The sequence below is a fragment of the Topomyia yanbarensis genome, chromosome 2 (assembly GCF_030247195.1).
Source record: "Topomyia yanbarensis strain Yona2022 chromosome 2, ASM3024719v1, whole genome shotgun sequence".
Lineage (NCBI taxonomy): Eukaryota > Metazoa > Arthropoda > Insecta > Diptera > Culicidae > Topomyia > Topomyia yanbarensis.
The window spans coordinates 8,255,554-8,280,386 of NC_080671.1; the positions used below are offsets into that span (position 1 = coordinate 8,255,554).

The 24,833-nt window shown below is 41.4% G+C and overlaps 1 protein-coding gene across 4 annotated transcripts in view; it reads left to right on the forward strand.

The window, feature by feature from the left end:
* The window catches only part of LOC131678918 (uncharacterized), a 402,100-nt gene that overhangs the window by 286,280 nt on the left and 90,987 nt on the right, over window positions 1-24,833 (forward strand). For all 4 annotated transcript variants that reach the window (XM_058959358.1, XM_058959359.1, XM_058959361.1 and 1 more), the window contains one exon: window positions 4,590-4,756. In XM_058959358.1, coding sequence (XP_058815341.1) covers window positions 4,590-4,756 — 167 coding nt within the window. The remainder of the gene's footprint in view (window positions 1-4,589; window positions 4,757-24,833) is intronic.

Sequence of the window (24,833 nt, forward strand, 5' to 3'; positions counted from 1 at the left end):
GACCGCCGACGTTTGGCATGATTCTCGCTATTGCGTTCGTTGCCTTCGCCGACTTTTCACAGGCGTAATCAACGTGGTTGTTGAAGCTCAACCGGTCGTCGATTATAACTCCCAATTGCTTCAATGCACGTTTCGATGCAATTACGTGCCCTCCGACGTCGATCTGCATCCGTTGAACAGATCTGCAGTTGCTGACCAACAACACCTCCGTCCTGTGGTGAGCTATTTGCAGCTTGACCCCGTTCATCCAGCTCTCGATCGCGTCTATTGTCTCCATCACCGACACCTCCACTTCAGCGGCAGCGTTAAGACCCCATCATACATCCCGTTCCAAAGGGTTGGACCGAGAATGGAGCCCTGAGGAACGCCCGCTGTGACACGCAATGACTTCTGTCCTTCGCTCGTCTCGTACAGCAGCACTCTGCTCTGAAAGTAGCTCTTCAGGATCTGGCATAGATAGTCGGGAACCCTCATTCTATGCTGCGCTGCAGCGATGGCTTCCCAGCTGGCGCTGTTGAACGCGTTCTTCACATCTATCGTGACCACAGCGCAGTATCGATCTTCTTATCTTATCTTATCTTATCTTCTTCAGTATCTCTTCTTCGCTTCTGTTTAGATGACTTCTCAGCACTCTCGAGCACTATCCGAATTGCATCCACTGTCGATGCTCCTTTGCGGAAACCGAACTGCATCTTGGACAGTCCGCGCTCACCTTCCGTGAATTTCGTCAACATGTTAAGAATGATCCTTTCCAGGAGTTTTCCGAGTGTACCCAGCAGGCATATGGGCCTGTACGAGGTCGGGTCGCCAGGTGGCTTCCCTGGCTTCGGCAGCAACACCAGCTTCTGGACCTTCCACATTTCGGGGAAGTTGCCTTCATTTAGGCACTTCTGCATCACTATCCTGAACATGTCCGGATATTCCAGGATCGCAGCTTTCAGTACCACGGTTGGTATTCCATCCGGACCAAGGACTTTCTTTGATCTTAGGCGCTTCGATGCTTCTGCTAGCTCGTCGTTAGTCACTTGCCGATCCGTGCTTGTTCCTTCTTCTTCGCCGTACGGTGTCGGTGGCCATATAGTTGGATCGTGCTTCGGGAAAAGACCCTCGACGATTATCTTCAGCTTGCTAGGACACATTTCGGCTGGCGTCGTCGGACCCTTCATTTTCGCCATCACGACTCGGTATGCGTCACCCCAGTGATTGGCGTCTACTTCTCGGCATAGCTCCTTGTGGCACTCTGACTTGCTAAGTCTGATCTCCCGTTTTAAAGCGGCCCTAGCTTCTCGAAACGCTGCCTTACGCTCTTCTCTATCTGGTTCCGACCTCGCTCTTTGGGCCCGCCTTCTGGCTCTGAGACAAGCAGCGCGTAACGTACTAAGCGTCTAGTTCCACCAGTCAGCTGGACGCCGTTTGTTGCGTGGTTCCAGTTTTCGCGGCCTTGTGGCGTCACAAGCCGCCACAATCCTTCTTGTTAGGTCAGCCGCATCCACGTTCTCGGTCCCGCCGTTCGGCCGAAGTGACTCAACAAAGAGGTCTTCCAATTTCTGTATGTATGTATGTATATCAACGCTTTTTCTTGAAAAGGGCGATACTAGCAGTGATACCATTCAAAGAAAATCAACAGTGAATATTTCCAGACTTGGTTATATTTCCTATTTAAGAACTATTGTGTTTTTACATCCTAGACTGCATGATTCAGTGATCGAAACCTAAAACTTCATAAAGTATTTGAAATTATTAAATTAAAATTTGTTTTTGCTATTGAAATTGACAAAATGATAGTATCGCCCCTTTGGCGATTGTTTACTTTTTCAGTCCCACCTATCAGCATTGAAATTACGCTCTTACGTTTTTTTACAATAACTACCGTTCTACACCACCGATTTCGTCCGTGTTTTTTCAATAGCGATCATTGTTACTATTACCAGCTGGTATCAGCTTGATAATCCTAAAAAAATACGAAAATAACAGTTTCGCCTCTAAACTGCTAGCAAAAAAAGTATCGCCCTGTTTGTTTGCATGGGGCGTGGAGGGCGAAACTTTAAATAAACAAACAAAAATACAGTTTCGCCCGTTGTATTTTTTGCTGTAGTTTAAGAAAGCAATATCGTAGAATCAAAATTTTTAGGTTAATTTGTTGCGTTTCAAAGCCCTCATTCGCATGTATGAAAAAAGCCTTATGTTTACATTTGTGAGTATCGCCCTTTTCATAAAAAAGCGTTGATATATGTGTGTGTATGTGCGGATTTGTTAACAAAATGTCCACATCGGTTTCTCGGAGATGGCTGAACCGATTTTTACAAACTAAGATTCAAATGAAAGGTATAATATTCCCATAGGTTGCTATTGAATTTCATTTTCAACCGACATTTTGTTCCGGATTACGAGTTGAAGAGTATGGTTACAACACAAAATTTGTTGATTTGTCCACATCGGTTTCTCGGAATTTTCTGGACCGATTTTGACAAACTTGATTTTAAATGAAAGGTCCATCAGCTGCTGTTGAATTTTGTGTGGATCCGAGTTCTGGTTCCTGAATTACAGGGTGATACGTACGATCACGCAGCAAATTCCGATTCTAACGAATTCTGCGATGAATGTAAAAAGGTGAATTTTTTTACAAAATTTAAACACAACTGTTGAATTTGTAGATCTAGGTCACCAACAGTCATTCAAAGTCTCTTTGGACACACTGGCCACCATCGACGAATCCGGAAGCATCCAAATTCAGAATAACGGTTATATTGGTTTCTCGAAAATGGCTAGAACGATTTGATCAACTTAGTCTCAAATGAAAGGTGTTGCGTCCCCGGAAACTGATATTAAATTCCATCTCCATCCGACTTCCAGCTCCGGAGTTACGGGTTGTGGAGTGCGATCACATAGAAAACTCCGATTCAAACCGATACCTCGATGAATGCAAAAAGGTGCTCTTATATATACTTACCAAGTGTAATAAGAATGAAAGACATTTCCATAATGTTATATTGTACGAACCAGCTATTAAATCATAGTTTGGAGAAATGAGAAAGGCACAATTGCACCGCTAGGTGGATTAAAACAGGTTTTTTAACTATCTTTTACAAGAAAAAAAACATTGTTAAAATTTGGAAAGATTTCTATTGAACATCGGACTGTAAAAATTGAACAGCTTCTAACACTGCAATAAAAGCACCTATCTAGATCAAAGCAAGCTTTTCGTTTTTCGTGACCTCAACAGTTTTAGGGCAAAGTGCTTATCAAAGACTACATGCACTAGGAAATAGGAAAAAGAAAGGTCTGAAAGGGTTAAGGTCAAGAATACAAAAAAAATTGAAAATAGGTTTTCACAGTCAAGATCAAACAATTTTGGAACTTTCAATTTTAGAAGTATGGAATTTTAGTGGTTTAGAAGAAGTTTTATAACGCAATACATCGTATACTTTGAAAAAAAATATTTTGGTAATTAATCTTCCTAAAAGTAAATATTGTGAAATAACTCATCGAAACACATAATTTAGAGACTTGATGCTTTCAGTAAAATAGGTGAAGATGGCATTAGAAACATCTTTGGTGAAGACTTCAATGTTAATGTATTCAAGGTATCAATATATTGAACAATATTTTGCATTTTTGTTTCAAATCCAATTTTCTTCAATATAATTTTTTACTGAAAGTTTTAGGAACGTACACTCTGGATATGAAGGTGTGTTTTACTGTTCTAAACAACTTATCCAAAGGTCAAACAAATGTAAGAATTTTACAATCATTAATACTAGAACAAGTTTTTTCAAATGTGTTTTGTTTCGGAAATAAACTAATATATTTCAATACGCTAAATACAAGGAACAAAAGTTTTATCTAATCTTATTCTGAATAACTTTGCTGAAGACACAAAGTCTGCGTTTTTTGATTCTCTCTTATTACTTCTATGAGGATTAATCACCAACATTATTTTCCCGAGAGATGCGCTGTATCATGTTATAAATCTTTTCAGAAAATACTGACCCTCTAAAGTTGACGATTTTGAAGTTAAGTCGGCTTGACTGTAAAACGCTTGAGAACGCGACCTCGTATACAAAATTTAAGGACGCTATGCAACTCAGCACTCAAATGTACATTAAAAAAAGTCTCTTACGTTAATTCTTTAATTTTGCTTTTGTGACTATTTTTATAATTCAATATTAAATTTTTTATAAATGCTCATGAAATCGTACTAGAGACAAACAGGAGTCCCCATTTTTTATCCTGCTAATTTTTAAGAACGATAGGCGGTCACAGCGCATTCAAGTTGTTTATTTATCGAACCTTGTAATCAATTAACGAGCTAATAAAGTCTTCAGATAAGTAGTTTGAAGAATTAGGGCCTGTTCCATTTTGCCGAAACCACAATAGCAATGAGTTGGCGTGAAACATAACTACAATAAGTTTCTCGCTTTTAGAGACATTACTGGCGTAAAGAATACCGAACAAATAGATTTGTAACGCCTATAAAAACCTTATTAAAGATAATAAACCCGAACAATTTACTTCAATAATTTCTACAACCACCAACGTTCTCCTCAAACAACTACTAAGTTAAATTCCTCCATCTCTTCCATTCACAGCTCATCCTGGAAATAAACAGTGAAGTTGCCCTCTTCCGAGACCTGCTGATACATGTCGGGCAGTCACGAGACTGTCCGGAGCTGCGGGAAAAGATCCGGAAACTGCGAAGATCCTGCGTGGAAGCCTGCAAACACACGGCGGCCCTGATACTGCCGCAAATACGAACGTAAGTAGTCACTGCGACAATGAACCCATATTCTACGGCGATAATGCCAAGGAACAATGTAGTTGAGGATGGTGGGGCAAATTATATGCTTTTCTAGAAGAAATACTGCAGAGATCAAATATTAAATATTTGCTGGAATGATGCGTCAATTTGAAATTCGCTTGTTAAAAATGAAACCTACCATCATCTAGGAAGAGCAGGTGCTAATCGAAATACCTTGTAATGCTAGAGTGTTGGAATAATTTTGCCTCACCGCACTCTGAATAAGTTATAATGAAAAGTAAACACTTAAGGGTGCAAAAACGTAAAAGAGACGAGACGTTGGGGACCGGCAATGTATGGAAGTTAACGAGTTACCTACGGACAGGTTCTAAATGTTTAAATAGCTTCTCTGCACAAGGTTCTCGCTGACGAGGGACATTTTTTTGCTGCGTTAAACCTGAGCTGTTGAGCCGTCCGGCCACGTGTCTGGAATTTTCTGCCGTAGGAAGAGTTACGTCTACGATGAAGTTGGTAAACTTTTACTGTTCTGGCAGAGATACTTTTTTGCAGATAATGTCAGGTGAGATAAAAATGTGGTGATATTTCACGCACGTGAGATTTATTTTTTTAACGGAGAGATGATTTATCTAAATTTTAGCTTAAAAGAAATTTATTTATTCTGTATTTAACTTCAATTTTCAATTCTTCGAAAAAATTAATGCCCCAATTAAGCGTATTATTCGTTTCAATGTGCAGTCGGATGTTTCGAATTATTCCCTACCGACACCGGCATTCCTTCCACCCCATTGCCCAAAATCATCATTAACCGGAGAACTTCATTAAGCATTCACTGTCAGCGAGAACAACAGCTTCCGTTATCGCGTCGTTCAGTTGTCAGTACGTACAAGTATTCACCGGGGCAGACATAATTACAAGCTCATAGAGCCCGGGAAGCCACTGTTGTTCACATGCATGAGCTCTCAAGTGGCTGCCATTTTTACATCATTTTCAAGCAACCATTTGCAGCGATGGCGATGGTAGTACGTATATACGGTTATATATACGTATATTTGTATGAACTAGAGGAGGTATCTCTCAAGAGTCACGAAAAGGTTACAGGTTGCGTACTTCTCCATTCCATTCTTCCAAAACCAACCATCTGCCTTCTCTGCTTGCGGTACCACGGGCACTGGTGTGCGGTTTCCAAGAGTCTAAAAAAGAAGGATAACACACCTGCAGTGCCACTGCTACTCCAGCGCTGGAATGCGGTCTGACGTTGATGGTTGGTTTGACTTGACTTGGAACAACACCGGAAGACACGGTAAAACACTTAAGAGTTGACTGCTTTATTCTCGATTAGCTCTTCTCGGAGTGGATTTTTTATGAGCCGTGCGTGTTAAGCTCCGTTAAGGATATGTTTGTGTTTTTGTTTTATTTCGTATACCAAGTAAATAGCGGAAATTTAGACGTTCTGCTTGTGGCACACGAGAGGAACCGTTGATCTTAGCAACTCCAGGCAGGAAGAATGCTTATTGTCACCCGGATGGTTGCACTAGCTTCCGAATTGTCCCGTATGTTATGAACGGCGTTTATCACGGGATTGTAATGCTAAATTTTTGTCTTTTTTAACAATGTGAGACGAAAACTTGAGAGCACAGTTTTTTTTTGATAAATTTTAAATATTTTTGTTGCAATACCGATTCGTCCCTTCTTAAGAACAGACCACTTTAAAGCAAACGGTGGTACATCGTTGACACCACAATTTTTTACAGCCGCTGTAGTTCATTGAATCCTTTTCCTTTTACTTTAATATCCGAAAAGAAGTACAATAAATATTTAGGAATGACTAAAAACATCAATACGTTCATTTGTCGAAACCCAATACCTACTAAACCGATATGGTATATTCTGGTGGTTCAGCTTTTTGACCAGTTTTTACAGCAACTACACTCTTACAAAAGATGCACAGCAAAGGGCTCTTTTCACGTGCTCTTGATTATACATTCAAGAGTATGTAAAAACGCACGTCATTCACAATTCCCTAGTTTCTTCAGTAGAGTTTCACATCAAAAGAAATACAATATTCTATTTTACATATCAAAGCATGTGAAATTCTATTATTGAACAGAAGAATACATCAGAATGTTGCTTAAATCAAATGTGATTTCGCTTTGTTCAAAGGCTAAAGCCCCCCCCCCTCCCCTCTCCGAAAAAGTTTCAGAAATAAATTTAAGAAAAAAAAACATGTTTTTCGATGACTGTTCATAAATTTGTTGCTTGTTTCGTTGATTAATGAGAAAATGTTGAAGAAGACTGTTATTTCGAACCACCAAAGACACCGTTCACGATACCTACTCAGTATGCTGAGTGTGACAAAAACAGATCCTTTCATGCTGTGGTGACCTGTCGAGATGAGTGAGTCGCAGAAGCAAGTGGTGGTGCTCCAGCCAAATACGGAGGCTATTGACTTCCTGCCTTTTCGCATAAGACCGAACTTTCGTCATGTGAAATATTTACTGAAGGTGAAAATGGAGGTTATGCTTATGGAATTGGCTCGCGCGCGCAAGTCTGGATTCTTCGGACACTTCTAAACACCTTCAATTTTATAAACAAAAAAATACACTTTATTGCGCGAGCTAAAAAACGTATTTTTTTGCGGAACGAAAGAACGTGTTGATCACGCGACGGTTTATTTGATCTGATATATACAAGGTACAGCTGACCGGCTATCGTAAGAAGTACGAAGAAAAAGGCCTATTCGCACATCTTCGATCTACTACCTGCGCTCGTGAAGCGAGACAGGCCAAGAACAACCATGGTAGGGAATGAGATCGCACGGATCGCAGATTATTTATTTATTTATTTATTTATTCTTATTTTTCATCTGACCTATGTTGGTCTACATGAAATGTAGTTGAATGGGAAAAGCCCATTTCAGGATATACTTCAGAAGCAATCCTCAAATGGGCGTAAAAACCCATTATCTTTTCATATATTCACACCTGATTACAATGGATTCACACTACAATAAAATATAATAACATAGTACACAGCATTACATAAATAAAAAATACAAATATTACAAAAAATGAATCTTAAAATCTACGTCAACCTTCTTAGTCTATTTTTGAAAACATCACAAGATACAGAAAAGTCAAAATGGCCATAAACACTATTAAAAACATTACACATCGCCCTAATGGGTTCGTTTTGACCGTACTCGGTGCGTCGAAACTCGAGTCTTAAAAAGTTATGCGATCTGAGACTTCTCGGGGGCACATTGACATTTATTTGTGAGAGAATATCTGGAGCATCTATTTGGCCAGTTAATATCTTCCCAACAAATACTGCTCTAAATGTGTTCCGCCTTTTGGCTAGGGTTTCCATATCGAGCAGACGACAGCGATCGATGTACGGTGGTAGCTCTGTGGGTTACGCCACGGCAGAGTTCTAAGAGCAAAACGGAGGAATCTTGCCTGCACTGCTTCTATTCGGTTGATCCAAATGCTTGTGTAAGGACACCAAATGGATGCTGAAGCTTCCAAGACAGATCGCACAAGTGAAAAATAGAGTGCCCGCAAACAATATGGATCAGTGAACTCTTTGGCGATTCTTATAATGAAACCGAGATTTCTATTTGCCTGTGCTGTAACATGACAGTAATGATTTCTGAATGTCAGTTGTGAGTCCAGAAGTACACCGAGGTCTCTGACAACTGTCATTCTCTCTAGCGATTCCCCGGAAATGGTGTAGTTCCACAGTATTGGATTTTTTCTACGTGTAAAAGATATTATGGAGCATTTGGACACGCTGAGAGCCAGCAAGTTGCGATTACACCAACAACAAAAAGCATCTAAGTGTTTCTGTAGTTCCTTGGAATCTTCTATTGACCGCACAATAAGAAATAGTTTGAGATCATCGGCATATATAAGTCTACACCCAGGAGGTATAACAAAACAAACGTCATTGAATTATGGATCGTATGTTCAAGATTCCCTGAGATTTTGATTCCTTTCTCGCTCGATCATATGCTGGCCGCCTTGGAATCTTTTAGATTTCAAACTAAAACTGTCCTATTCTACATACTGCTACACGAATTCAATTTTGTTTTGCTAATTCTTTCTGCTTACATAAATGAAAAAATGAATTCGTTCTGCTGATGTCTATGAAATCGTCAACCTCGGCTGCTGCTATGTTGACAATCTGCATGTCGACTGGATTGGAACTGCGTGTATTTGATCGCCGCTTGCTCGCGGGTAACAAACATCCTGGTGCATCATCGGTGGTGATTAAACTGTGCTAGATTATCTCGTTGCTCTACTTTCAGGTATGATGGATGGACCGGTGGACTTGCAGGATGGACATCGGATTGAACAGCGGGTCTGAGCCGCCGACTGGCTGACTGGTCGTCTTCGACGGTGGTGATATGCTGGAACAAATTATAGGGAACTTTTTAAGAGGAAAATGATTACAATAAAGAGACTTCCCTGGAACGGAGGCCCCTTGGCCTCCGCAATCGCCCTTTGGCGACGACGAGCTGCATCTTAACTGGTGTGCGGAGGCCTCCTGGCCTCCGCCGATGAAGGAGTCCTAGTTCTCCTCGGTTGGTAAAGAAATATCGCGAATGGGTAGCACGCATATCTTCGAGATTGCTCGTTGGTAGCTACCATCCTTTGTTCGTACTTTAACCACTCGTACATTCCCATCTGGACCTGTTTGAATCTCCGTCACACGCGCCAGGTGCCATTTCAACGGAGGTAAATTTTCTTCTTTGCGAACAACCATAGTGCCCACACGTATGTTGTCTCTTTGGCGTGTCCACTTCGTCCTATTGTGCAGATTCGACAAATACTGCGTCGACCATTTTTTCCACAGAACCTGTGTGAATCGCTGTGCCTTTTGCCAGGCGGACAGCCAATTTTCCGGGATCTCTCCAAGGTCTGGTTCCGGAATTGCCATTAAGGGTTGCTGTATTAGAAAATGTCCTGGTGTCAGAACTTCAAAATCGTCTGGGTCGTTGCTAACGGGGGGTGAGCGGTCGTGAGTTCAGAATCGCCTCAATCTGAATCAAGACTGTCTGCATTTCGTCGTACACCAAGGTATGCAAGCCAATCGTACGTTTGAAGAGTGTCTTAAACGATTTGACAGCGGATTCCCATAGCCCGCCGAAGTTAGGAGAACGTGCTGGAATGAACCGAAACTCAATTCTGTCGTCTGCCGCCTCCTTTGCGACAGTGTTCTGGAACTGTTGGTTGTGAAACAGCTTGCAAAGTTCATCCAGCTTTCGTTTTGCACCAACAAAATTCTTTGCGTTGTCACACATTATCAGCTCAGGTTTTCCACGTCGAGCCGAGAAGCGCTTCAACGATGCTAGGAAGGCCTGCGTCGTAAGATCCGCGGCTATCTCTAAGTGTATCGCCTTGGTGGTAAGGCAAATGTAGACTGCGACGAAACATTTTACAGGCCGGCAACGACGATGTGGATAGACCACTGAAAATGGTCCGCAGTAATCAACTCCGACGCTTCGAAACGGCGAACAGGGAGTTACTCTTTCAGCCGGGAGATCGGCCATAATCTGGTCCTGAACCTTTGGTCGAACTCGAAAACAAGCGAGGCACTCGTGGATTACCTGTCGCACCAGGTTCCTGGTGTACACTGGCCAGAATCGCTCTCGCATTGCCGAAATTAACAGCTGCTGTCCCGCATGAAATAGTTTCCGATGGTAGTGAGTAACTACAATTTTCGTCAGCGGGTGATGTGGGTCGAGAATGTACGGATGCTTGCGATTCGGTGAAACTGATGCATGTCGTAACTGAGAGGCGAGATGAGATGTATCTCATCTCATAGCGAAGAACACCCAATAGAGTCAGTGTGATCTTAAAGCTTGAACAAACCAGACGTGTTTAGCAGTCGTAGTTTCCGAAAGCCCTTAGCAACGATCCTCGGCCATAGCATACTGGCGACGAGAATAAAAAGAAACGTGGTACAATCACGGTGTAAGGAAAATTGGTTCAATAGTTTACTCGCGTGATAGTCGAGCAGTAAAAATTGGACGTTTGCGTTTTAATTGAAATCGTAAAAAACGCTATGGCAACGTCAGTAGAAGATGAAAATAAAATGGTCACTGTGACCGTAGACAAAAGGACGAAAGGGAAGTTTCCTGTGTATGTACCTGGGTTAAATGTGAACTCTTATCTACAAACAGTAGATATATTTTTTGCTTTGAATAGAACTCCAGACGACGAAAAGGCGTTGGAATTCATAACCAGTGTTGGTCAAGAGACGGCCAACCGAATAATTGGCAGTTTCAAACCGAATAGGATCGTTTATAAAACATACGCGCAAATAGTGGATAAGTTTAAAGTCTTACACGAAGAGAACAAAAATGTGTTTGCTGAACGGCATCGGTTGATAACGCGGAAACAAGAAGAGGGCGAGTCGCTGGACGATTTCGCTATAGATTTACAGAACATTGTTGAACATTGTAGTGTGAGCGTCGATACGGAAGCTACATTAGTGCAATCAGTATTCGTGGCAGGGATTCGGAATGAAAAAACAAGAGAGACTATGTTACGGGATGCAAACCATACGCTAAACCTAGCTCAACTACTAGAAAAAGCTAAAACAGTTGAGATAGCCTTCGAGGCTCGAAAAATGTCTAAGCAAAGTTCCAGCATGGTTAATTATGTGGGTCAAAACAATTCAGTGCGTAACAGAAGTTTCATCAAACCAGGAAGGTTCCACGAAAGTGCATGTTCCGGGCAAGGACCGAAGGATATTTCGAGTCATCGAGGAAATTTTAAAGTTAGCAGCGACACGGTGTGCTACAATTGTTATAATAAAGGTCATTTGTCTTATAACTGCACGCTGCCCAAAGTTAAGAAGCCACGCCATGGATCTCCAATACCTAGAAATAATTCAGTGAGGAAGAGAGCTTTCGAAGAACGGATCAACCAATTATCAGCAGCCATGGAAGATCTCAAAATGAGTTTAGGCGACGAGAATGCTACAGGTGATGATCAGTCAGGGGAAGAACTGGACACCGAGGATGCCCAATCGAATTAGATTAACAATATATTGCTCGGTAAGTCAAACATTTCAACACCAGCTTTTGTGGAATTAAATGTGGAGGGTCAAAGCTTGTTGATGGAATGCGATACTGGTGCTAGTGCGACAATTTGTTCATTAGATACATATAAAGAAAAGTTTAATAAGTGTACACTACTACCAGATAGTCGAAGCTTTTTCGTTATCTCTGGCGAAACTGTAAACGTGGTGGGAAAGATAAGAGTTAAAGTGAAATTGAAAGCGAAAACACTAACTTTATCGATATTGGTGATCAAATCTCCTCGAAATTTTGTGTCTCTGTTAGGTCGAGACTGGCTAAGCGCAATCTGGCCTCAGTGGAGAGAAACGTTTAATCTTAATTCTCTCTGCGAAAGTAAAAGACAACAGTGGGTGAAGAAAACTGTTGAAAATTTGAAAACTCAGTACGCGCCGGCGTTCGATGAGGATCTAACAGAACCGATTAAAGGGGTCGAAGTAGACATCAGAATGGATAGCAATGCAAATCCGGTGGTACACAAACCATACACAGTCGCATTTAAACATAGAGATATCGTTGGGACACATTTAGATGATTTAGAAGCTAAAGGTATTCTTGAGAAGGTAGAATATACCGAGTGGGCATCACCCATAGTAGTGGTAGTGAAACCAAATAAAAAAGATATTCGAATATGTATGGACGGGTCCAAGACTGTAAACCCACACATTATTACCCATCATTATCCTCTTCCAGTTATCGAAGAGCTCATTACAAATAAAAGTGGTGCAAAAAAATTCGCTCTAATTGATTTGAGAGGAGCCTATCAGCAACTCGTGCTCTCGGAAGCTTCCAAAAAGCTCTTAGTAATAAACACACATCAGGGATTGTATGCCTACCGCAGATTACCGTTCGGGGTTAAACCGGCAGCCACAATTTTCCAATCCGTTATGGACTCTATTTTACGAGATATTGCAAAAGTCCAAACGTACATCGATGATATCTTAATTTGGGTTGATTCCGATGATGAGCTGTTAGATAAGATCAAAATAGTGTTAGGAAGGCTTATGCACCATAACGTTAAAATCAATGCCGAGAAATGTGAATGGTTTGTCTCCCAAGTGAAATATTTGGGTCACATTCTTTCGGAGGCGGGTGTGTCGCCAAATCCGGAGAAGGTGAATGCGATAACGGCCGTGTCAGTGCCAAAGTCAAAAACACAACTGAAATCATTTCTCGGTATGATAACATTTTATGGTAAATTCGTTCCTAAATTGAGCGTTATTCTCTCTCCACTTTATAACCTTCTGACAAAGAATAGTAAATGGAGTTGGGATCAAAAATGCAATGAAGCTTTCGAGAAGAGCAAGAGAGCCATTTGTAGTGCAAAAGTTCTAACACATTTTGATCCATCTAAGTCCATCACAGTAACATGCGACGCAAGTGATGACGGGATTTCAGGCATATTGAGCCATAAGATAAACGAAATTGAAATGCCGGTGTTTTTTGTGTCGCGTCGATTGTCGACAACTGAAAAAAAATATCCAATATTACACAGGGAAGCATTAGCTGTGGTATTTGCCATGGAAAAATTCTATAAATATGTCTTAGGACAGAAAATATCTATTATCACGGATCACAAACCATTACTGGGAATATTTAATAGCAAAAAAGGGGGCCCGTCAGTAATTGCAACTAGGCTACAGAGGTATTTTTTACGATTATCTATATTTGATTACACTATCACTCATATGGCTGGAAAAGATAATTGTGTGGCAGACTGCTTGTCAAGATTACCTTTGGACCAAAATCTGAGTTCAGCCGACTTAGAAGAAAGTCAGCGTAGCTCTTTCATGGAACTCAATTATCTAGTAGACGACCAACATGTGAATCTCAACTCTAAAATTATAGGTCAAGAGTCAGCTAACGATTCTACTTTGTCAAAAGTATTAAATTTTGTACAAAATGGTTGGCCAAGTCATGTAAAAGATAAACAATTGAAAAACTTTTTCGGTAAAAGACATGAATTAAGCATAGAGTCAGATTGTTTAATTTTCGGTGAAAGAGTGGTTATTCCGACCGCCTTGAAAATTCCGTCTCTTCAATTGTTACATGCAAACCACCGTGGCATTCAAAAAATGAAACAAATCGCCAGAAGGTATTTATACTGGCCCAGTTTCGGATCAGACATCGAAAGCTACGTAGGTTCTTGCAAACAATGTCAAATTTTAGGAATAGATAGAACCCCAAGAGTGTACGGCAATTGGCCCGCTACATCTAAACCGTTTGAGCGTGTCCACATAGATTTTTTCCATAAATTTAATCGCACCTTTCTGATATTAGTTGATGCATACTCCAGGTGGATTGAGGTCCGCAGAATGGTTAAAACTAATGCAGATAACGTTGCACAAGAGCTGGATAACATTTTTTCTGTGTTTGGATTTGCATCAACTATTGTCAGCGACAATGGGCCTCCATTCAACAGCTTCCACTTCAAAAAATACTGTGAGTCTAGAAACTGCGAACACATTCTGTCGCCTCCCTACCATCCCGCCAGCAATGGGCTAGCAGAAAGGGCAGTACAAACCACAAAAGCGGTGTTGGGGAAACTAATAAAAGAGAACGATTCCTTTTCATCATTACAGATCGACAATGAAATCAAAAAAAATGTTGCATCACCACCATCAATCACCAACTACCGAAGACAACATAATACCGAATGAACGAATTTTTGCTTTCCCACCTCGCACGAAGCTGTCTGCCCTAAGAGGGAATAATAAAACATTCCATTACGACGACAACGCTCAAAATACGCCAACAGTTTTCAAAACCAACAGTAAAATAATTTATACATATAAATCAAATGGTAGAGCTCTTAGCACAGAAGGTACCATATTAAAAAAAATATCGAATCTAACTTATTTGATAGACGTAAATGGCGGTACCCGTAAAGCGCATAGAAATCAATTAAAACACATTCCCCAGAAACCATTCGTTCTGAAAAATTCTATCGCTCCGGAGTTAGCGGCAGAATACGATCTACAAAACGAAACAATCAGGTCAGAGATTAAAACAGAACATAAACATACACCATCAAGTGCATTGCCTAAACTAAAAACAAAACCAGTATTACGGCGATCTACTAGATATATAAAATCAAAGTACAAAAATCTTAATTTAGGGCAACTAGTTAAGAAGAAGAAATCCAAATGAAATAATTAATTAAGTTTATTTTTGAATACCCAAACATTGCATAATATTGAATTTAAAAAAAGATGAATTATGAATTTAAGGAGGGAGATGAGAGGCGAGATGAGATGTATCTCATCTCATAGCGAAGAACACCCAATAGAGTCAGTGTGATCTTAAAGCTTGAACAAACCAGACGTGTTTAGCAGTCGTAGTTTCCGAAAGCCCTTAGCAACGATCCTCGGCCATAGCAGTAACCGGCCGCCAACACACATCATGCCTTCCTTGAGAATCGGCTTTAGTGACACAATGCGCGACGAGTCCCGCACGTGGGTTCGCTTGGACAAATCAGCAAGTTTTTGTGGAAAGCTTTCTTCTTGCGCAAGCCGAACCAATGCTCGCAGTGCATCTTCGAGCTCAGAGGATGTGATCGGCACATACCTTCTACAGTTGCGGTTGACAGCTTGTGTGTTGAACCGGAAACGGCGAATATATGCCGTAACGCGAACTAACTCCGACAGCGACGATCGTAGGTTGAAGATCTCACTGGGAGTGCTTGCCTGAAGGACTAACGTGGGGGTTTTCTCCTCCAAGTCAGCTGATGCAATGTCTTCTTGGGAGTGGGCGTAGCGTATTGGTAAATCGATTGCCTTGTACGCAGCGCACCTGGGTTCGAGTCCCGACCCCGCACATAGGGTTAGAAATTTTTCCTAAGAGATTTTTCTAACCCGAAGAGGCGAATGACCTTAAGGTTAAAACCTCTATAATTGAAATAAAAAAAAAAAAAAATGTCTTCTTCTCTAATCTGGCGGGGCTGAGGGCGATAGGCTTCTTCCAATAGCAACCAGCGAGATCCGTCAAACCAAACATATTGGTACTGAAGCTGTGCTGGGATCATCCCACGCGAGACTAAATCTGCTGGATTTTCTACACCTGCGACGTGATTCCAGGTACCTTCCTTCGTGATATGCTGGATCTCGGAGACTCGATTAGCGACGAATTGCTTCCATCTTGACGGCGATGACGAAAGCCAGCACTTAACGATCATCGAATCCGTCCAAAAGAATGATCTAACGGAGATGCGGAGACTTTGTACGACCTTTTCGTACAAGTGAGCGAGCAACAGTGCTGACGACAATTCCAAGCGAGGTATGGCCTTTCCTTTTTCTTATTCAGGTTTTCAAGTAGAGCAACCCGCGATTTGGATGTCAACAGCCGCACTGATACAGATCCAGTCTCTGTAACTGTCCTAATATAAATACAGGCTCCGTAAGCTGCTTCAGAGGCGTCACAAAACCCATGTAGCTCCTCTGCTACAATGTTGCTAGATATTCCAACCTACCGAGGAACCGAGAGGTTATCCAAGCCAGCAAGGTTTCTCCGATACTCTTGCCAGTATTCTTGTAGTTCTGGCAGGAGCGGTTCATCCCAGGAACACTCCTGTTTCCATAACTATTGGATGAATATTTTAGCTTGAATAATGACTGGCCCCACAAGACCACAATGGGTCAAACAGTCGGGAGACGTCTGAGAGCACCATTCGTTTGGTGATTACAGCCGCGGAGTTCCAGGTTGGACTAGTGAATCGAAAGCTGTCGGTACTGGGTTGCCACACAAGTCCTAGCGTTTTGATGGTTGAACTAGACGAGTCTAACTCTAGTATCGACCTATCGTCCCTTAATTGCTCAGGCACGTTCTGTAGGAGCTCCTTGCTGTTGGAATTCCATTTGCGAAGTGAAAATCCTGCTGACTGTAAAAGCTCGACCAGCTGTTGAATCAACTTCCTTCCATCCTTCACGTCGTCTACACCTGAGAGCATATCGTCCACGTAGAAGTCCTGCTTGAGCACCTTAGCAGCATCTGGATGCGTTTCTTCTCCTTGTTCGGCTAAACTTCGCAGGCATTTTGTGGCCAGATATGGCGCAGACGCGGTACCGTACGTAACGGTCGTCAATTCGAAAGTACGGATTGGGTCTTCGATAGAATTTCTCCACAAGATCCCGTTGTAGAGGTTGATCCGTTGCCTGAACTCGGACCATTCGGTACATCTTGGCAATGCCGGTTACTATTGCAAATCGGTGGATACAGAAGCGTAACGTGATGCTGAGGAGGTCTTCCTGAACAACCGGACCGACCATCAAACCGTCGTTCAAAGAAATGCCCGTAGATGTTCGACAAGAGCCATCGAAAATTACTCGGAGTTTCGTGGTGGCACTGTCCGGCTTTAGAACAGCATGGTGCGGTAAATAAAATGTCTTCCCTGCGGCGGTATCATCGATGACCTCTTTCATGTGGCCGAGAGTTTGGTATTCGTGGATAAACTGGGAATACAGCGTCTTCAGGTCTGGGTTAGCTGCAAATCGTCGTTCGAGTCCCATGAACCGTTTGAGAGCAGTTGCCCTTGAATCCCCCAATTTGCTGATAACGTATTCCTTCTTTGGCAGTGCCACAATAAATCTGCCATTCTCGTCTCTTACTGTAGTCTCCTTGAAAAACTGTTCGCAGGTGGTTTCTTCGACGAAGTTGGTGCTGGTGGTTCGACAGGTCTCCAATTCCCAGAATCTGGTGAGCTGCTCTTCGATTTCCGCCGTCGAGCACACGTGAACCAGTGAACATGGCTCACTATTTGTACTGTTGGGAACTCTGCCTGAGACTATCCACCCAAACACCGTATTCTGCAGAGTTGGTCCTGATGGTGTAGCCTTTTGTCGCTCATCTTTCAGCAAGTCCATGTAATATTCAGCTCCAATAATCAAATCGACCGGTCCAGGCTCGTGAAAACTGGGATCGGCTATCAACGTAGAATCAGGAAGATCCCAATCGGCAGGATTGCAACTCGTCGTTGGAAGTAACACAGTCAGCTTCGGCAGCACATGGAACTGCATCTCTTCAGTGAATCGCGAAATGATGCTAGACCTAGGACCGACCTCTGCACTAACTACTTTGGTGGAAACCGATCGAGCTGATCAAATCCCTTGTACCGACAAATATGTAGGAGACTCACGGAACTGCAGCTTACTCGCAAAACTGGCAGTCATTAGACAGTGCTGGGAACACGAGTCTAGCAGAGCTCGTGCCAGCGTCGCTCTACCAAAACGATCCTTGATTGTTACGAGAGCGGTAGACAGGTGTGTAGGTGTGATGGGGAGTGCAACATAATTTTGACTTGATGTGGGCGTGTTGGTGGCTGGAGGTATGTTGTTTGTGCGCTGCGAGCTGGCAGTGGTGGTGTGTGTGTTGGTTCGAATTGCGTTACTTAGCCTTTGGCGGTCGCGATTGCTCGTCTTGTGTCGGAGGTTTCGGCTGCGAGTGTGGAACGGAGGATCTGGATGGTCCATGCAGCATGGAATGGTGCTTCTGTTGACAATGACGGCAGACCCCTCTCTCGCAGGAATTTGCGTAATGTCCTGGACGCAGACAGTTTCGACACAGTCTGTGTTTAGCGACAGCCTCGACACGATCTGGAACGTTCATCCGTTGAAATGCAGAACACTGGAAGGCAGGATGCCACGATTCACTGCAGAATGAGCATCTGTTTGACGTTTTCACCACTGTGTGACAGACAGCTGGTTTCGAGGAACGATGATCGACGCCAGTTGGATTTAGCAGGAGCCACTGACTGGAGTACATCACAATGATTGCGCAAGAAGCCGATCATAGTAGTATACGTGGGTACATCTTTTGAATTGTGATGAGTTTCCCACTGCCGCAGCGTGGCGGAATCGGGCTTAGAACACAACATGTATGCGAGAATGGTGCTCCACTCGGAGGTGTTTTGCCCAATCTTGTCCAGCATCTGAAGGTTTTTCTCAAACTCACTAATGAGACTGTTGAGTTTTTCATAGCTCTCTCTCTCTTGAGCCCTTCTGTAGCGAACAGTGCGTCTAGATGAGCCTTCACAATCAACTTCTTGTTTTCATAACGGTTCGCTAACATTTCCCACGCAACGTTGTAGTTTACGGCTGACAAGCCCACAGAACTAATCTCCTGCAATGCGTCTCCTGATAACGATGATCTCAAGTAGGTGAAACGGTCCATGTCGGTCAGCTGAGGATTGTTGTGAATGAGGCTTTGAAAGGTGTCGCGAAAAGTTACCCACTCGAAGATCTTACCACTGAACGACGGTAGACGGATTTCAGGTAGCTTCACTTTTGAAAATGTCGGCGTTGGGTGCACACCGAAAAAATCATCTCCTGCAATTGACGAATGGGGACCTCTTTGTGATGGTGGCGTTGGTGGGGGTAGGAAATGTGGTAGCAAAGTCACAAGCGCCGCCTTCAATGCGTAGAATCGATCACGAAATTCCTGCATAATCCGATCATTTTCATCGTCCATATGTTCCAACGCCTCCTGCTTCAAGTCTGGGTAAGATTTAGCATGTTTCTGGACCTCAACATCTTCCAGCAGCAACTCAAGCTTACTCCGAACCACAAGAAAATCCTTGAAATCTTCCTCAAGTCCATGCAGCCGAAGGTTGACTTGCCCGCTATCAGTCTCCTGGTCGTATTTCTGGAGAAAAAGTTGCACGCTGTCGAAAGCCTTCACTATCTGGTGTTCCCGCTTACGAAGAGATCTGAGTTCTGCCATTTTGAATCACTGCACTTGGCTTGCACTCACCACACCGTTCACAAAATTCAAACCGTGTAATTGAAACAGCCACTGCACTCTTTAAAAATAAATTGACTGATTGACTCGACGTTCCACACTACTAATTCGCGAAACCGAAAATTTACAGAAAAGCCAAACTGAAACAGAGGGAAACCAGACGGGGGAAAGCAACAGGCAAAAAATCCAGCAGAACTTTCGAGGCCAACTTTTATCAGGGACACACTTGCCAAAAACAAAATGCTACTGCTATTGTACATGGAAGTGACATGAATGACCACCAAGACACTGTTAATTAGGCAAAATATTTCCCAGCTTTGTTTGTCTCCACGCGCAATCGCTAGTCGCTCGCACGAAATATGTTGAACAACCATTAACGTTATATTAATTTTATTGTTTACACCATGGATATATAGAAAAGACCCACGGTTTAGCTAACGCATTGAACCAATCATAATGAACTTAATGTTGCTACCGGCAGCAGCATTTTAGTTGCATTCTATGGTTTCCAATAAATGTCTAGACATTCGTTAGACAATCATGGACTAAAATGTTGTAACTAGTCTATAAGTCAATAAGTCTGGATTATTCCATCGCGTTCATGTCTTCGGTATATGACAGTGTTTCGCTTTAATATTGTTTGTTATGTTTTAAAATGAGACAAATGATAAAAAAGCACGGAGAAAAGAGGGAGAAAAGAGTCCACCAATTGAAACCGTCCCAAGAGCACTTCTACTACCTTTTCTATAAACACAACTCGAGTGCTATCGAAATTGCGCTCTGATCCTTCCATTTCCGTCTTCGTTATCCGTAGGATTTTGATACGTTAGACACAACAGATTCAATTGCAACTGTTTCTCAAATTGTCGTAAAATGAACCTATTCTATTGAATTCTATTCTATTCTATTCTAACCCTTACACAGCCAGTGTTGAAAAGCATCCTGGAAAACACTGAAGGTATTCTTTAGTGTTTTTCTTGTCAACATTAATATTTGAAGCATATTGAAACGGCCAGGCCTACTGTGCAGAGTTGGGTTTGAAGATGTTTCAATATTATACGGCAATTGAATTGTTAATTTAATGAGCAATTCAACCAACGAGTCGTTTCGAAACTTGAATGAGGAAGAAACGAGGACAACCGTACCGACCGTTTCAGTTTATAGTGAGTTATGATAAAACGTTGGGAGTGCCATTTCTAAGAAGGTTAATGTCACTCCTTTGGTTCTATGGGATGGGACAGAGGTAATTACACCTTGCCCTGGCTCATTAGGCCTAGGTTAAAGCGCCTTTACTCACTCTCCTCCAAACTAATGCTAACATCGGTTCTAGATCCGAGTCGCTCTAGGTTCGCTCTAATATATACAAAAGCCATATTAAAATGAAAGTTAGAGCGAACCTAGAGAGACCACGATGTTCTTAGGAGATAATTTCGAGAAAAAAAATGTGATTATTTCCTAGTTTTAGTATATAAGTATAAATAGATTGGAGCATTGCAGAATGATTATTTTCTTTCAGTTGATGACTGACAGAAAGAAAACAGCTGAAACAAAAAGATGATTATACGTTATAGAAGTTATGAGTTTAAAATGAAACACTCGGATCTTAGGCTCTTGCCAGCAGGTTTATTGCTAAGTCTAGTTCCATGGTCATGGTAGCTCTAGAACATCAGCAACTGGTCGCACATAATCATTAATAAAACCTTCGTGAGCCGATAATAAGGATTACTTTACATATCCAGTAGACCGGCAACCATTTTGATTTTTTTTCTCGGAACACTGTTAAATCAAACGGTAATTGGCTTCACATACCATTTGTCGAATATGATTTTTTTTTCTTTTCGGAAAACTCTAGCTCACTCACAAGAGTTTTCAAGTTTGTATGGTAAAATGTATGAAAAAATAGGGAAAAGAAACAATAAATTCATTAAAAAATGCCAGTAACATCTTGTGCATCCCGTAAACTGTAGATATATAGCTTATGGTGTAAGGATGAACATGGCCGAAGACTGCAAATTGATCCGATTTTGCAGTAAAAAGATATTCTCATATAAAGCTATGTGTTGCCTCTCTTTCTCGCACATGCTTAGAATAGGCAATTTCAAAAAAATGGGTTCGTCTTCAAAGTTAAATAACTTTGTCGGGGAACTTCCAATCAATATGCTAATGCGGCCAAAATATTTGAGGTATACAGAGTTACTGTGGAATTTTTTATTTAATTTTAAGTTTTTATTTCCGAGTTTCCATATATATTACCATAGAAACTTCAAAACTCGTGTGGGTGAACTAGAGCTATCAGAAAAAGCTCATATTTTGCATATGACTTGTGCATCCAATTACCATTGGAATTAGCAGTGTTCCGAAAAAAAGTCAAAATTGTTGCCGGTCTAATATCCAGTGATGTAACTCCAGTTGAGGCAGGAAAGGTTCACCGGAAACACTTGCCGTAAATTGTTCAAAGTAAACAGTATTTATCAGAAAAACACACAACACTGTAAGTTCGGACCCTTTCAAATAATATTGCGAGCAAATTCAATCGTTTCTAACACAAGGAAGAAGGAAGATTGACACAAAAATTACGCATCGAATATTTTTCCTTACGCCTGCTACCGTAGCTTACTTCGATCATCCAGTCCATGCAGTGTAACGTTAAAAAGAATTTCAAATTGTCGTAAAATGAACCTGTGATCAAACAGACACTACAGTGATGTTCAAGTATTCAAACTCCATGCAAGTTTTGTGGTAATTGTGGAAAAAATTAGAGCAAATAACTTTTATTTAAGAAACAAACCACTTGCTGAACAGATTATATATTTGTTTAACGAAGTGACGATTTGATTTAGAAAGTGTAACCGAAATCCGAAATGATAGAAAGTCTTCCGCAAAGAGGAAGTAAGTGCGATGTATTCCCTTCCATATGTCGGAAGCAAGAGATGCTGAAATTATTGAGCATATTCATATTTATAGTTTATAGTTATTTTGGTGTTATCATCAATGATACAACTAATAAATTTTACGTAAATTTAGAAGATATTAGTAGTCACTATTAAGCGATTTTTTTCGATTTTTGGGCAATTTTCGGGCAATTTTACTTGGTTGATTAAATGATTGAAATAAACATTTGGATCCTATTCATCACGAAGAATCCTTCCTGGCTGGGACTCTGATCTGCTAGGCCAAGGCCAGTCTTGAAAATAGTTTTATTTAATTAGAATGTATCAAAAAATGTTGATGCCATAACACTGATAATAGATCAAGAAAATAGAAGTTGAACAGTTTCTGTGCATCTATAAATCGCTTGCTGATTCGAAAGATTCAGTGCAAATCCCAACATTTTATGGAAATTGTTCTACTCATTTCGATTAAGCGTTTGAATCCTTGCATTTTCCGTCAAGGATTGTCATATTCGGGTAGCGCATGAATATTTTGAACTCTACAATATCCTTTGATGTAACGAGATAATAAATAAAAATCTAATTCAGCGTCAATAATTTGTCGATGTACTATAGCTTTCCTTGTGACAAAGAATATGATTTTGGGATCCTGACTACGGGCCTAGTTTCCACTTCGTCTCTTCAGTACCTCGTCACTTGCCCAACACACCGCGCTGACGATAGTCCAAAATTTGGAACACTACCTACTTTTGAACACACTATTTTTTTTTGAATTTTTTAATCAAACCGAACAAATCTGCGCTGTGCTGTCACAATTCGATGGATACCGTTGAGATAATGAGGATTCCACACAACTGAGCAATATATGCTGCTTAAACGTCAGTTGTTCGTCGAGGAAAACTCCAAGATCTTTGACACAATTCGCTCTGCCAATCGTGGATTCTGCTAGACAGTATTCGAAACGAATTGGCGTCTTTCCTGGAGAACGTAATGACCGTGCATTTCTTGGGATTTAGGGTCATTCGGATGATTTCGCACCATTCCGCAAGGGTTACCAGTTTGCGTTGAAGGAAAACTGCATCATCAGTATTCCGGACTGTGTGGTATAACTTGAGGTCTTCAGCGAAAGACAACCGTGGTCCTTCCAAACAAAAGTTGAAGTCGTTGAAATACAGAAGAAAAATCAATGGACCGAGGTGGCTGCCTTACGGAATGCCAGATGAAGCGAAGAATTCTTCGGATACACAATCATCTATCTTGACTGCCAGACGACAATTACTGAGATACGATTGCATCCAGCGGAGAATATTAGTACCAAAGCCAAGTCTATCCAACTTTGCCACTGCAATAGCGTGATTAATCTTGTCAAATGCAGCTGAAAGGTCCATGTAAATAACGTCAGTTTGATGGCATGTCAGACATGGCATCTGTCACATATGTTGAAAGTTTCGGCATAAATCCATGCTGAGTCTCGGAGGTATACTGTTTGCAGTGAAGAAGATGGATTTCAAACAGCTTAGGAACTGCGCTTAGCGTTGTAATACCGCGGTAATTGTCGACTTCCTTTTTATCACCTTTTTTGTGAACCGGAAACATGAAGGAGGATTTCCAGAGTTCGGGAAATAATCCGGTTGTTAGCGACAGTTGAAACAAATGACAAAGAGGTTCAATTAGACCGGCAGAGCATTTTTTAAGAATAATAGTTGGTATACCATCTGAGCCTGCCGAGGTTAAAGCCTTCTTTTGCCAATCGCAAGTTGTACCATATTATTGTCGATACTGATAGAGCTCAAAGATTGGTACGATTGAGTGCCGCGCATGAAACCTGGGTCGGTGCACTGTGTTTTAAAACGTCGTTTTCGTGTTCAAAATTAATAGCGTCTATACCGTTAACTTTAGAGGTATAGTTTGTTGGGAGAAGTTGTTGTTCTTATGATTGCGCATCCACAGGAGTATACCGTTCAGTGATTAATTCACCTATAAGTGATATACGAAATTTATTTTCCTAACTGATTGAGCTAGAGACTCTGTGTCTTTGACAAAGTTGCAGCCAATGTTACTAAAAAAGAAATTGCTAAAGACGCTATATATCTAGTTTCAATAGTTTACGAGTTATGGAACATATTATATAGAAGACCCCTTAAAATTAGTTTTTTCATGATAACTTTTTTAGACATTCTCATATCTTCTTGGATCCTTCCACAAAGTTGTTTGCGGTATCGAAACACATATTTTTGCTTAACGTAGTTACTTCCTATCTGTTGAATTTAAAAAGATATTCCAAATTTTACGATATTTTTGGGGTAACTTCCACCTTAAATAATTCGTTAAGGAGCAAAAAGGAGCAAACAACATCATAACATACTGA